This window comes from Astatotilapia calliptera, chromosome 8 (assembly GCF_964374335.1).
Source record: "Astatotilapia calliptera chromosome 8, fAstCal68.1, whole genome shotgun sequence".
Taxonomy (NCBI): Eukaryota; Metazoa; Chordata; class Actinopteri; order Cichliformes; family Cichlidae; genus Astatotilapia; species Astatotilapia calliptera.
In genome coordinates, this window is record NC_137429.1 from 13140751 (window position 1) to 13156732 (window position 15982).

Consider the following 15982-nt stretch of genomic DNA (forward strand, 5'->3'; position numbering starts at 1 on the left):
GTCTGATGTAAGCGTTACAGTTGTGCACATGTATTTGCTGATGTTTATGTTTACATTTGATTTATTCTTGACTTTGTATCTTGTAGGACAACTTGAGGAAAGTTTTTGTTGTGGTTGTGTAAAAAGATGGCTATACTGAGTTTGTTTGAATAAGGCCCTATTAAATAAAATCTGTTATCAGCCAATCAGTTAAGCTAATCAGTCACAGAGTAGAATAAGTAGAAATGTCTGGGGAAAAAAACGCTCTACACTTTCATTGAAATTCTTTGGGTTGCTTCATAAAGTAATAAGATAGCCTGCTCTTATTAACATTTTACATTTCAAACAGTCCCGTGCCACTGCTGCTCCAACCCTGTTTTCACGTCGACTGATTTCATTTGGCCCTTTTTTCTTTTCCCTCACATCCTCGCGCGCAGTGATTCGGTATCTCTGTCGCGCAGGCGGCGGTGCCACAGCGCGCGCGCATTACCCTCGTGGTTTTATCTTTTCTGGACTCGGTCGCGGGACTGAAACGCCTGCTGCTGAGCTCGCGCTGTAATCTGTGACAGCTGGAAATGGACAGTAGCGACGCAGGAGCTGTGCAACCGTCTTACACAGGTAGGAATGTTGTTTAAATGTTGTATTCCGAGGCTGTTTGTGTGTGAACGTCGCTTTGGACACCTGCGGACTGCGCTTTCATGTCGACTAAATGTTTCTACAGTGTCTTTCTTTTGCGTTTGATAGAAATGCATTTGCTATTTTTTCTATTTAAAATTATAGTAAGTAAGTAAGTAAGTAAGTAAGTAAGTAAGTAAGTAAGTAAGTAAGTAAGTAAGTAAGTAGTAGTTAAAACATTCTATATCAATTTAAAAAACATGGATATTTTATTTCTTTTCCTGGTGGATAAGGGTTCCAGTTTTGTGTTTGGTTTGTCGGTGTGTATGAAAAAGTGCTAGTATTTGACAAAAAAAATCATGTTCTAACTTTTAAAATCTGAGTGTTTTGGAGGCACAAATATCACATGTATTAATTGTCGTTGGTTATAGTAGTTGCCTTAGTCATATTTAAGAAGAAATAATATCCTGACACATACCTGGTGGTGTTGATGGAGGTCAGAGGCATACCTGGGTTTGTGAATGAAGTTATTTAAACCCTGGAGCTCAGGGATTTTTTTTAGGCATTTCGAGTGTCTCAGTGCACATCGCTGAATCCCTGTGTGTGTGTTTCATACCGTAGTTGTGTGTGTGCAGACCCTTAAGGATGTCGGCCACTATTCTGTGGAATAATTTTAACATTAAATGAAGATGTATATGAAAGAAAAAAGAGTCAACCCCATATGCGTCTTTTCTTCCTATGCCCTATGGCTATCCTATATTTGGAGCTAACCCAAATATGCTTTCTCTTTTCAAACTTTTTTCTTTTAGTACTAGCAGGTGTAGTGCAGGTGGTCCTGGCTCAATCATCTTTGAATAAGACTGAACCCCAAATCTAAAATCTCCATCTGTTAGTATATGTGGAGGGGCCAAAAACGCAAATCACTGTGGATGAAAGGTTCTGGAAAATACATGTGTTGTATTGTTTTCCCAAGATGAAAATTGAATTCGCTGATTACTGGCTGTTTTCTCAATCAGTGGACTCATTTTTTCTTGTGTGAAATACAAAAAAAACTAGTTTTCAAAATGCCATTTGCTGTTTTTTGTTTTTCATCCAAAGCATTATCACAAGTGGCGAATATTCATCTGCAGCTGACACCAAAACAGATGATTTTTATTTATTTATTTTTGAGTACTCCCTGTTAAATTTAGGGTCTAATCAAACGATAAACTTGCTGGCTCTATACTGACACGTGTGTGTGCTCATCGTGTCATTTACTGTGTTGAAACCTCAGCTGTGCTGCTTGAGGTTCACTTCAGTCTTCCTATAGATGTGAGCGTCTCACTCCATCATTACCGTGAGTGCGGCCCTGGCATACTCAGCTGCTGCTCAATTCAAGCAGAGTAGACACACTTAAACACCCAGCACTGGCCACATCATCACGTTCTGCATCCTCTTTCAGTGACCTTGCGCGCCTCCGTCCCCCTCTGCGTCAGCTTCAAACATAAATGGCTCCAAATGACGCTGCATCCCTGCCAAGCTCTGGCGAGGAGATGCTCTTTCCAACTGCATGGAAGCCAGTCATTTTCGCTGTGAACAAAAGGTCCTTGATTCATCAAATCCCACACCTTCTACTGCCCGCTCCCCTGAGTGATGCTGTAATTTTCACTAGCACTCCTCCGGTGTGAGGCTGGTAGAGTTTCTTTTTTTTAAACTTTTTTTTAACACCAAGTGCGATTCTGTTGGGTTCTTAGGTGTGTATACAGCTGGGCCAGACTCGCTCTCTCCAGTCTCAGCATGAAAGCAGTCATTTAGCTAAATTTGTATGTAGGTTAGTTCATCCAGAGACAAACTCAGTGCACATTATGTTAAATATACATGTGGGAAATGGACTGGCAGCAGTTTCTAATGACAAGCAGTACTTACAGTACAGAAAGGCAAAAGGGTAATTGTTATTCGATTTCTTTTAGAAAAGAAGAAAGTCTGAAATTATCATAAGGGTAATTTCAGTAATGAGGAGCAAAGGTAATGAGAAGTTTGGTAAGTTAGCAGCTTTTAAGACAATTCAACATATTATGGTGCAAGGCCTCCCAATGCAAAAGCCATTTGTGGAAGAGGGGAAAAGTGTTTTGCACAATAAATGTGGTAAGCTTGGAGAGAAGAGCTGCTCTTTAATTCACCTTTTGTTTGTCTTATATGATGGTAAACTCAATAATTTGGAGTTTTGGATCTTAATTGCTTAATTGAAATAATAATAAAAAGCTATTAATAAATAATTGAACTCATTATAAGCTAATTTTAACAAAACAACATGTGCAACTAGGGACAAATGCTGCTCTATGAATTTAATAGATGGGGTAAAGATTTTTTAGATTCCCACAGAATCTTCATTTCTTTGGTCTCTACCTGCACTGGCACCTCATCACTAGTGCATGTTTCCCCCTCGCTTCTTCAGGTTCAGATTAGCACCCCGTCTGTATATTCAAACCCAAGAGCATCTACCGAGACACCACATCTCTCACCATCCTGCACGGTGGAGAAAGGTCACATTCACAGATTGCTACCATTCCAAACATTGGTGATGAAGTTGAGTGACCAGCTTATCTCCCTACCCCCTTCTTTAACTTTTTCTCCTACCTCGGAGCTTTCTCTTCTGTACTTTGGCATTTGGCCGGCGCCATCTGTCTCAGTAAAAACCATCAGCTGTGAAATTGAGAATAATCATGTGGAACGAGATTGGGATGGGAGCAGCTTGAGCTCCAGCCCTTAGCTGTCAATGGACTCATGGCTCCTGCTGATAAAGTCCAACAAAGATTGAACACTCATCCACAAATCATTCTTTGTTGATATGTTGGCAATATTGCTTTTCTTTTTTCTTCCCGTTGGTGTGACAGAAGATTTTTTTAATGCAGGGAGACGCCACTCTCGGGCCTTTAGAGTCAGGGTGGTAAAATGAACAGTGTTTTTCCCTGTGCTGTAAACAGAGATTGATGAGATATCCCATTGGTACTCCTGAATACTATACAGCTGCCATGGGGTGTGGCTTTCCTAATGTGTTTTATGACTAATGGCTTTGACAGCCAACTGACAGGCAGAGCTCGCTGCCTTTATTTGAAGAGCCTCTGGAGCCTGAGAGTTAAAATGCAAATAAAGTAGGAGAAGACACTAGCATCAACATGAAACAGTTCCTCGTACACTCTAATGAAATGCATTAAAGCATATAAAAATGACTGGTGAGTAGCTACAACAGAGGTACTGTCAGAATACGGTGATGTGTAATTCCACAGTCTGGACTGAGAAACATCAGTCATCACAGAATATTTATAGTATAAAGTATGTAGTATAAAGTACATAAAAGAGCTTTTCAGAGAAAAAAAAAGTTAGGAGTATTGTGTTGATATTATTAACATGTCACCAAACTCCTTGTAAGGATAATGCGGTAAGAATATGACTCATAAAACCTTTTTGTTTTAATTAAATTATTTCAGTGCTTCTGACAATTTTTCCCCAATGAAACTAAATAATTAGGGCGTCAGGTCTATTTAAGAAACAAACATGGTTTCTTATTTTGACAATAAACATTAAGATAAAAAAAAAAAATCCAAAATAATAACAAACAGACAAAGGTTAAATTGTCAATGCGCGAATTTTAATTTCAAAACATTTCAGCCATAGACAGTATAAATATGGATGACATCATTCACTGATTGTGGAGTGAGCATTCTGAAGCCTCAGCGTTAGCATGTTGACTATTTCAAGTTCTCAGCTATTGCTAACTAGTGTAGCTGGCAGGCTGCGGTCATAACTGACTGCATGGGTGCAATGCAGGGAGGTGTTGTGTGAAGCTGTGTGTCAACTGGAGGACAAGAAGACAGGACTGTTGGTATCAATACTACTGTAAGTCAATACCTAATGAGATAGTATTTTTTTTATTGCTACCAATTATTACCAATTGCTATCACAGTAACAAGTTTTTTAGCCTACTCTGTACATTGTCCAAATCTTGTAAAATATTTAAATAAACAAACAGAACCTTATTATTAGTCTAATTAAATAAGTAATTAATAAAAAGTAGGATACAATGTCACCATTACATTATGCTTTTGTTCAGAAGAGGTGCAAATAATGATTGGTTTTGTTAATAATCTTTTCAGATTTTCTCAGTAACGCTTAGAAAATAAAAAAAATTTGAAAAACTATTAATAATAACAAAATTAAACAACTGTTTTTTTAAAGCATTTTTTTCTGTGAACTACATCTTAAGGATGTTTATAATTAAAGGGAGTATACATCAAATTGAAAGGTGAGTATTGTAGTAACATCATATAGTTTTTGCTGCTTTTGTTTGGAATTGCTTAAGAAAATTTAAACGGGGAGTACTAATGTGGAGAAAAGCGCTGTATGCAGTCCACATTGCCAAAGCCACAACACTATAGTCTATCAGCTGTGTGGCAGCCATTTTCTGCCCTGGATTTCATTGTTGCAGCGGCTGCTTGTGGTGTTAACACACATTCTCCCTGCAGATGTCCAATAGCAGCATGAAAAAAGACTGCAAATGTTTAAACAAAACACTTCTGTCTTCATTCGGTGTGACTAATCGCATAGAAAAAAACCCCTCTGTGAAGCATCGGTAATAATTTGAAATGGACTGTCGCTGAAATGACTAACCACAGTTATCGTCAAAACGAAGCTTCCACTAGCAAATTGCAGGTGCAGTCTACACCTTATCACAATAGACTCACAATAGATTGCTCTTCCCAACCCCCAACCCCCCTCCCATCCGAGCCTGCTTTTCCTCAGACCCTCCGAAATGGATTTCTGCTTAAATCTCCCATCAAAGACGTAATGGCTCTTTGGCTGTGTCATTACAAATCAGATGACAGTCTCCTTCACAGACTGGCAGCTTAAACCTGCCTCTGGACTGATAACAGTGATCTTTATTTGGCTGCTCAGAGGTGAAGACAGGGCAGAGCCACCTCCCCGATTGTCGAGCGAACCCCATAACAAATTTCTATCTGGGTGAAAATGCAGTCCTTCAGAGCTTGTACAAAATGTCAAAACACCCACAAATGATCGATAGAAGGCACATTATGACAACAAGGTGGTCAATACTCTTGTGATAAACTGAAAGCTGAAAAAAGATAAACCCTGTGCTTACGATGAAGTCAAATGGTCGGTTGGTTACATCTTAAATTGTTTGCAGCTCATATAGAGCATTACCACATGTATACTATGGTATGCATTTTCTTGCATGTGGCTGGATCATCTGCTTCCCTGGTGTTTAAAAAAAATTGAATCGCTGTCAGAAACATTCACTGAAAAACAAGGTGCAAACTTTCCTCTTTTTCACATGGAGCAGGCTAGTTTTTAACAAAAATGCCTCCTGTCATCATGTCATGTAATCACATGGCAAGGTGTACACAGAAAGTGTGAATAGTGATTTCTTAGCGTCCCCTCCTTGTTTTTGAAAGCAAACACGCTGCTGCCGCAGTGCTTAAAAAATGTTCTTTGAGCAATTTTGCCTCCACATGCACCTTTTATTTCCATTTAAAAACACAAACATGTGTTTCTAGACGCAAACGGAGCCAAATGTTAAACCAGCTCAGATGGATAGTAGCTCCTCGAGTCCCCTTCATCTGGACAGAGGGATGCACAGACATATTAAGGGCTGTGTGGGAAGTTGAATTTTCGCACGGCCCATTACCTCTCCATTCCCCTGTGGCTGCATTGCAGGTACAGATTCAGCACAGCAAGAAGCTGTGTGAAAACGCTTTTCTTTGTGTGTGTGTGTGTGTGTGTGTGTGCTTTGTGTATATGTGGGTGTTTACGCCCATATGTGTGTGATGACAGAGAAATTATTCTTCATAATGGGCTGAAGGTCATTCACAAGAAAGACTGGTCTCCATGTTTGAATAATTTTGCACCATTTAATCCATAAAAGGTTACACTTGGTCATGTTGCCGATCGTCACATAAAATTCATCAGGATGTGGCCTTCAGTTGACTTTTTACTAAAACTGTGTGGATTTTGGTTACATTTTATTTATATAATGCTAGATCACAACAAGAGTCAGATTTTTTGTTTTCAGTACCGATATTGGTATAGTCCAGTTTTTAGTGTCATGGTTTAATTCAGAGTTAATAATCTGTTGAATTAACAGTAAATGACAAAAATTTATATTTAATCTAACTGCAGCTAGCTGTGTTATGTTGCAGTTGCAGGTTAGACCTGAGATTTGAAGTTTAAGACAGTGTATTGATTGGGTAGTTTTCAGGTTTACTGGAATTGGCTGTGGCTAAGTTGGCCTGTGGCACACAAATCATTCACAAATATTTTGCAGAGCTAATTCCCAAGGTTCCCAAGTTCCTGCCTGAATTGAATGACAACATGAAACAAACCTTGAGTTTATGTGTTGGTGTGTGTCCTTGTGGGGGAGCACATTTGTTGATGAAATACAAATGTTACTGACTACTCCTACGTGCAGAGCAGTGTCGTTGGTTTGTCTTCTTATACTGTAGTTCTCAGAACTAAACCCCAGTTACCAGTGTGGGAAATTGAACTTAAAGAATAAACATGAAATGCATTTTCTCCTTTTGTGTTTCTTACTTACATCACGTTTTGTGTGTGTGTGTGTCTACGTGTGTGTTTTTGTCACTACACTGTAAGCTGGGATAATTACTAAAGGCACCATCTGACCAAACAGCTTGATTTTAGGTATTGTCATGTCTAAGATTCTCTATAGTTCAGCTCAGAATCGACTACATTTTTGCTGTCATATATTCTCTGCAGTCCCTCTGTGCTGTTTTACTGTATGTGTGTGTGTGTGTGTGTGTGTGTGTGTGTGTGTGTGTGTGTGTGTGTGTGTGTGTGTGTGTGTGTGTGTGTGTGTGTGTGTGTGTGTGTGTGGCAGTGAATGGACAGAGCGAAGACAATGTTAGATGAGCTGACAACAAATCGTTATGTTACTGTAAGTGCAATTAAAGCTGCTGATAGTAGTGAAGCTAGTCCTGGCCAGAGCACTTGGAGCCCTCCTGCTGATAATGTTACAGCTGCACCCCCCCTCTTACATGCACAGGGGGACATGACTTGATCCAACACTCCTCCTGGCATTACAAGGCCAATATTGGTAGGGTTAGATGCAAGAGTAAACACTCTGTACAACCTTGTAGCACTCAATCAGACTCAATTTTTATGGTAAATTGAACTGTTTTTTATGGTGCTTTTCTAATCTTACTAACTACTTAGAGTGCTTTTACAATACAAACCACCTTCACTCATACAAACACATTTATAAAGGCTTTCTCTATCAAGCACAGACACAGTTATGGACCTCTAAGGGGCAAATTGTGACTCACTATCTTGCCTAAGGAAACTTGGACATGCGGACTATACGAGTTGGGATCAAACCATGCTGTATCTCTGAATGTATTTGTATGGAATGACCAAACTAAGCAAAACACAATAAAGAGAAAAAGCAGATAAGGAAAATTGCCACCGTTGTTCTAGCTTTGGCCTGTCCAGATCCTCAACGCAGTCTGCAGATGTGTTTTTAGTCTAGTTGGTACATTTATCCTTTCTATAGGAATGCACGAGGACAGCCTCTGCTCTATACAGCCTGACAAAATATAGGCTTTGAATAATCGTGTTAATGAGAAAATGCCCCGGCCTTACAACTCTTGTAGTTGTAGTAGATTCAGTCGGAAAATAAAGCTGATGAAATTTTTGCCAAGGAGGTAGCACTTCATCCATTTGAAACATTTTTGGTCTTTGCTGTTTCTCCTGAGATCAAAGGGCTTTTGCTTCTCGCCTGACTTGTCATGCAGCTTCTTATACTAGGGCTGCTCGATTATGGCAAAAATGATAATCACGATTATTTTCACTGAAATTGAGATCACGATTATTTGACGATATTTATTTAACCCTTTAAGACCTACTATAGAACCAAGTCCACCAGAGCTTATATTATTTTTTTACATGCTGTAGTGCCATTTGTGGGAGCATTTCAAGTTGCTATACATCAATACAACTGTTATAGCCCATATTTTAATAATATGTATGCATTAAGTCCATAGTAATTACATAAATTGCAAAAAAGTGCAATAAACTACAAAAAAAATTGAAAATCGCTTTTGTTTTGTTTACATATATTTCTACTTGGAGAAATTTAAGAGGCTTATCCCTCAAAACTTTAAATACAATAAAGTTGCAAAAAATAGTTTACAACAACAGGAAATTTATTTTGAGTGTCTTCATAGTTTTATTTTGGAGATACAGCAATTTTTATATACTGCAGGAAAAACAAAAAACAATCCTATGATGCAGATTTGCAAAGAAAACAGCATGTGCATCATTTCACTGTGGGAAGTGTTACGAACAGCTGATGGATCGGCAAAGCGTGTTTCTGGAATATTATGTTTTTGTTCCTGCAAGCGCTTTTTATGCAATTTTTGCAAAGCTATATGTGGAACGAAACCGTGACCGAGGACAAGCTGATGGCATCAGATGTAAGTACAACTCCTCCGGTTTCATATGCAAAACAAATTATTGCGCTAGCTTACACGGTTCAGGTTCTACAGGGATTTAAAAATAGTTACGCAAAACGGAGCGTGCTGCTCTGACCGGCTTTAAAGGGTTAACAATGACTTTTAAAAAATAATATAAAATAGTGTGCAACACCACTGAAGTTTTTTTTTTTTAAACTCTCTTTTCAACCAACGGCAGTCACTCTCCAAATAACTTCTGCTTAGCTTTCCGAGCTTCCCTCGGGTCCTCTTAATCAGCGGTCTCCAACCTTTTTTGCGCCACGGACCGGTTTATGCCCGACAATATTTTCACGGACCGGCCTTTAAGGTGTCGCGGATAAATTAGGGAGGGGCTAATAATCGGCTCAGTCATTTTTAATGATCGTTGAAAGCCCAGATCGTAATCGTGATTAAAATTCGATTAATTGAGCAGCCCTATCTTATACTGAAATAATTTTGCTCTTTGTTCCTCTATTAAATGCCGTGTTATATTCTCTCCAATGGCTATTGCTACTGTGCACAAAAGACCACTCAAGCAGCCAAAATTAAATGGCCGTTAATTGAAAGAGCCATTATGGCATGTCTCTGCTGCTCGGGCTGTCTGGTTTCAATCATGACTGAATCATAGAGAGTTGATAGTGAAGCTCTTGGGCTGTTATGTCTACTAAGTTATGATCATTAGGCTCATGTGACTCAATTTCATGATGATAAATTACTCTTGTTTACAGGTTTTATGGAGTGAATAGTAGAGGAAGAATGCTTTGCACTCTACTGCTCAATCTCATGTGGAGAATTTAGCTCAGGTGACAGATGAATATTTCAGAGTAACAGCTGATGAACATGTTTCATAACGTAAGTGGTCACAGTTACATGGTCAAGGCAATTTTTTGAAAATTATTTGGTTGCAGTGATCAGTTCAGAGTCATTTATGAAAAAGAAATCTGTAATTTAGCTTGAATTATCTTCTATAATTAATAAAGTAGCAACTAATAGGTAACGTGTTGCGTGCTCAGTCTTAACAAATACAACACAAACTGCATATGGGAGCAGGCACAGACTGGATACATTAAACCACCAAAATTACCTGCCTTTTCAGTGACACATATACGCATGGACAACTTAGCCAAATGAGTAGATGTAAGAGTGTATGCCTGACAATGCAACTGTGTTGGGGGTTTTCTCACTGACCTTTCTTACATTAATGAAAATAACATCAAGCAAACCTACTCAGTGTGGTCTCCTAGTTAGGACTGAGCAAAAATGCAATGTTTCATAAATACTTCAGCATTATTTCATTGGGTTTTAGAGGTAGGTGAACACCTTTACCTCAACTGGCTTACGCCTCTTAGACTTTTCGTAAACATAATTTTTTAGACCAAACCTGTGAGACTTTTAAAGTTCTATAAAATGAGAAAAGTGAGATCTAATGGTGCAAAGGGTTAAGCCCATAGCTGTCATCTGGAATGATGGCATTACAATCACATGTGAATCCAAAACAGTGACTTGTTCTTAGCTCCTATGTATTCTTTTTGTTTTTCTGTATGGTTTTTCCCCTACTGGGCTCATCACATTATATGAGCAACATACTAAGCCGCATACAGATAACAACTACAGGAGTTCTCGGCACACAGTTTTTATGCTGATGTTAATGCCAGAGGAGGTGCTGCAATTACTGAGTCAGCAGAGGCAAGGCAAGGCAAGTTTATTTATATAGCACAATTCAACAACAAGGTGATTCAAAGTGCTTTACAGAGACATTAAAAAACAAAAACAAATAAAAAGCATGATTTAAAATTGATTAAAAAACAGTAGATAAAATCAGAACAGTAGATAAAATCAGTAGTTAAAATGTAAGTTTTGAAATTTAAGCTTAAAAGTGTGGATTTGGTGTTTTATTCAAATGCAGCTGAGAATAGGTGAGTCTTCAACCTGGATTTAAATAAACTGAGTGTTTCAGCTGATCTGAGGCTTTCTGGGAGTTTGTTCCAGATATAAGGAGCATAAAAGCTGAATGCAGCTTCTCCGTGTCTGGTTCTGACTCTGGGAACTGATAAAAGACCGGATCCAGATGACCTGAGGGATCTGGAAGGTTCATACTGGGTCAGGAGGTCACTGATGTATTTTGGTCCTAAACCATTCAGAGCTATCTATCAAGTCTATCCTTTGACAGACAGGCAGCCACTGTAAAGACCTCAGAGCTGGACTGATGTGGTCCACTTTTTTGGTTTTAGTGAGGACTCGAGCAGCAGAGTTCTGAATTCACGCACGATGCCCCTCAGAAACTTGGCAGTCTGTAACTTTACGTGGTCTCGCACTTAGCTGTGTTGCTTTGTGTCTTAAACACTTAAATTCTGTAATAATACCATTTATGATTGATCAGAAATATATTTTTTCCCATGTTGCAACAGTCACACCCTACACTACCACACTCGTATTCAGTGAGCTCTGAAGATCCACTCATTTTTTTTCACTAATGTTTGTAATGACAGACTGCATGGCTAAGTAGCGCGGATCAAAACACCTGAATTCAAATATTAAGAGGTGTGGCCCAATACTTTTTGTCAGCAGGTGAAATCTGCAGATGATATCAGAACATTCAGGGCTAAGCCCTGGGGCAGAACTGCCACATTTGTAAATGTAGCTTATTCTAGTAATCATAATCCTCTGGTAAGCACAATTATTGACTTATTCATCAATTAAAGCCATGAATGACATTGTGTTTGCTATATTGTATCAGCCTATTTAGAGAATGTGATTAAAACTAGATTTAGCTAGCTGGTTTATTTGTCAGAATGAACAAGTCTAGACGAGTTTCCTAACCAGACAGCATTAATGGGATAACAGGATCATTCAGCGAATCAAACCCATTTTACCTAGGGAGTGCTTCTAATTAAAAGTCAATCCAATTTGGTCTGTCAGGCTTCCAGCATGAGTCAACACAGATAGTAACTTGGAGGATGGATGATTAGAGCAGAAAGGGAACAGTGATCTTATCTGCAGTCATCTGTCAACATTGGACAGTGGGCTCTAGAAATTAAACACTGCTCAATTCCTGCAGTCTGCGTTTAGATTTACATCATCCATTCTAGCCGATGACTCAAGGTTATTTAACCTAAAGTTTGGCTGGATAGTTATTTATGCAGGTAGCTATTTTGTTCATTTATTTTGATGGTGGTTATGGATTCGCCAGTCAAATGTGATAAAAGCAACTTCAAAAGTTTGGTAATTTTTACCCTAAAAGAAAGTTTTAAAAAGCCACCAACCACCATCTTTGCTTTGCTGAAATTAGTCTTATAGAATCTCTGATATTACAAATTATTTACATTATAAACTCTAATTTGCTACTTCTGTGCCAACTGCTGCACATTTGATTAGCACTTGGATTTTTTTTTATCCATCTTATTTTATGTTCATTTTTTGTAAGTTATAACATACAGGCTATTTAATAATAGTTTAAATTAAATGCCTATGACATTCAGATCTACTTTGAGTTAAATGATGACCTAGCTTTGTCCTTGAATTTTTTTCGAGAGTGCATGTGTGAGGTCAAGCAATGGCTCCTGGCAAATACTCTTATCCTCAATGATAAGAAAACTGAAATTGTGGTCTTTGGCAGTAACGCTCTCCGTGCCAAACTTCGTGATGCTTTTGGTTTTCTCACTAGTTCCTTTTCCGACACTATTAGGAATCTGGGCGTGTTACTTGACAGCTCTTTTAAACTTGATAAACAAGTGTCTGCTGTTGTTAGATCCAGTTTTTACCAACTCCGCCTTATTTCTAAGGCCAGGCAGTATATCCCACATAAAGACCTGGAAAAGCTCATCCATGCCTTTGTAACTTCGAGACTGGATTACTGCAATTCACTCTATTTTGGTCTCCACTCTGCCCTCCTTCATAGATTACAGACAGTCCAAAATGCTGCTGCACGCATTCTAACCAAAACTAGGAAGTTTGCCCACATTACTCCCGTCCTAGCTGATTTGCACTGGTTGCCTGTGAAATACCGTATCCAATTTAAAATTCTGCTGTTTACTTTTAAAATCACTAACAACATAGCACCGAGCTATCTTAAGGAACTCCTAGGCTCATATGTTCCTGCTAGGGCTTTAAGATCATCCTCACAGTTACTGTTGGTGCAGCCTAGATCTCGGCTGAAGTCTAGAGGTGATCGAGCGTTTGCTCTGGCTGCAGCAGAGTTGTGGAACAACCTTCCGATTGGCATCCGGGCGTCTGACTCTATTCAATCTTTTAAATCACGGCTCAAAGCGTATTTGTTTAATCTTGCTTTTTCTACCGGTTAAATGCTGGCCTTGTTTGCAGTGATTTATTCGATTAATTTTCCTATCATGCTTTTATTTGCGCTGTGCATGTCATATCGCCATTGTGTTTTGATGGCATAGTTATATTGTGCTATAGTTATGTGCTATAGTTATACTTTTTTCTATTGGTGGGTTTTTCCTGTGAACATAATTTTACACTTTTATTTTTTGTTTTTATGACTTTGATTATACTTGTGTTAATTTGTTTTATGTTAAGCACTTTGGCATGCCGTTGGTTTTTAAATGTGCTCTATAAATAAAGATTGTTGTTGTTGTTGTAAATTTACAATATGAGATGATTGTAGAGATAATTCTTTGTCAACCATAAGTGCTAATGTGCGCATTTTAAATATCTCCTGTATATTTTGAATCAGCAGTTGTTACACAGGGGTCTCACGATCGACTCCACTCAGTGTATATTTATCAACTTATGGGCCAGACATGGGCTAGACAAATGAAACGGAAAACCACCCTGAAAACATCTTAGTCATCCTCATTAGTCATCCATACATCCCTCCTCCCACCCTCTGCTATCACTCCACATGGAAAGCATATGTCACTCCTACGAATGGAAGTATTTTATTTGCTTGGCAGGCGATCAGTTAGCATAAACATTTTTTTTAATGTTTGCTCAAGTTCTAAAAGCACTGAGTGTGTAACTTGGAGCCAAAGATAAAAAGATAGAAATAAGGTGCATGTGTCTATGATTTTTAATGTTCTTAGTCGCAGCTTCGGCCTGCATTACCATTGTTGTGAGAAATTCCTGGAACACAAAGTGAAAACTGTTCAGGGGTCTTTTCCAAATGTAAACTTGTGAAAAGTTAATTTAATTTTGCTCTTCCCCAAGTCGCTTTTTGTTACTTTTAATCCTACACCTCTATCCTAGTTTATTTTCAGAATTTAAAATGTGAAAGTAATAATCCAGCCAGCTTCAACCTACAGATCAAAACACACATTTGGCATGCCAAACCGATTCCTGGAGGAGTTGAGCTAAGTTGGAAATCTAAGTTAAAGGTGAAACGGTTACTTAAAGACTAGATACACTTGTAGGGCAGAGTGTTGTAAAGCCTGAAGGCAGATTGAATCTTTGAAGACAGTGTATCAGACATTGAAACCTTTAAATGATTGAAGACAGTTCCTCCTCCTCCATGAAGACTGCACGGGTTATAGAAAAGTGCTTTTAATTTTAGACTCCAAAAACATTTGCTGGAGTCAGAAAAAACAAAAAGGCTACCAGCTGAAACTGGCCACAGACATTTTATTCTCTAAGCCTCCCGAATATCTCCCTTAAATCAGGCAAAACTGCAGGAGCTTGCCATTGGCTGCTGCAAGACTCAGCAACTGGGATCTGTGTATCCAGAGCTTAATAACGAAAGTAAATGATACGTTGAGGAAAAGTGTCGCCCGTCAGTCCTGTTATAAAACATCCACAGCATCTTTAGTCAAGTACAGTACTTATGATACTGATCTCACACATTTCATATAAAATAAGAGCTCATAAAATCTTTTGGATTCACTTGCAGTAAGTAAGCGTGCAGGTTTTTTTTGGGGTTTTTTTTATATCGGAGATACATTCATCTTGGCTGCACTGCTAAGCAAGTTAGCCAAGTGTTATGCAGAAAAAAACACAGTGATGTCGGCATTCCATTAATATCTTCCAACAATTCTTTATAAATTCCCACTTTGTTGGCATCGTGCAGTAGGCGCCCATGGTTAAACATATCTAAAACTGTTAACGAGAATTTAGGTCAAGTCTTGTTTTGAGTGTGAAGGGAAGGAAGAGGCGGATTTACAGTTGACTGCAGGCCAATCCCTTCCAACAGCCCACATCTAACACAGTTGTCCAAACTAATCTATCTCTTTATAATCAGCAGTTCCTCTCCACATTTTACTGGATGCCTCTCAATCTGCCAAAAATAAGCGGTTAAATATATGGTGACATGTTAGTTAGTAAATGTCAACTCGTCAAAATTATTTTAATTTAGCATCAGATTTTAACCTGAAGCATTTTAAAGATTCTTTTTGAGTTCATGCAGTCTTATAAAAGATGCTTATTATTTATTATATCTGGATTTAGTGGTTTGTGTGTAGGAACTGTACCAAGTAGCATCATATTTGGAAAAAATACATAACAAAAACAAAATAGTTTAACTCTTTAAAGTCGGAACCATGAAACAATTGCCAGAAAAATATTGAAACTTATTGTTTCAAAATGCTGTGTTTATTGAACCTGTAATTAATGTTAATTTGCACTATATTTGCTACATCTGGTGTGTTCTTTAAAAATGTATTATGCAAATCATTTAGCTTTTTCAGGTGCAGAAGTCTCAAAAACTCACAAAAAGGGATACAAATATCATCAAATATGACGCATTTGGCTTTAAAGGGTTAAAGGAATATTCTGTATTGTTTCTATTGAGAATAAGAAGAACAATAACATCATCTCACCTGTAATCTTATTGCCCTATACATTAAATGTAATTATGATTAGGTCTGCGTTTAACTTTTTCAGTCAAAACTGAGATATAGAATTTTAATTCTCACACTTTATAAGATAAAAAGGACTTC

At 38.2% G+C, this 15982-nt stretch overlaps 1 protein-coding gene across 1 annotated transcript in view; it reads left to right on the forward strand.

The window, feature by feature from the left end:
* The first annotated feature begins 412 nt into the window (after positions 1–412).
* LOC113028419 (zinc finger protein 385B-like) overlaps positions 413–15982 on the forward strand; it is an 86812-nt gene continuing 71242 nt past the window's right edge. The window contains exon 1 of the mRNA XM_026178664.2: positions 413–597. Coding sequence (XP_026034449.1) covers positions 555–597 — 43 coding nt within the window. The 5' untranslated portion in view covers positions 413–554. The remainder of the gene's footprint in view (positions 598–15982) is intronic.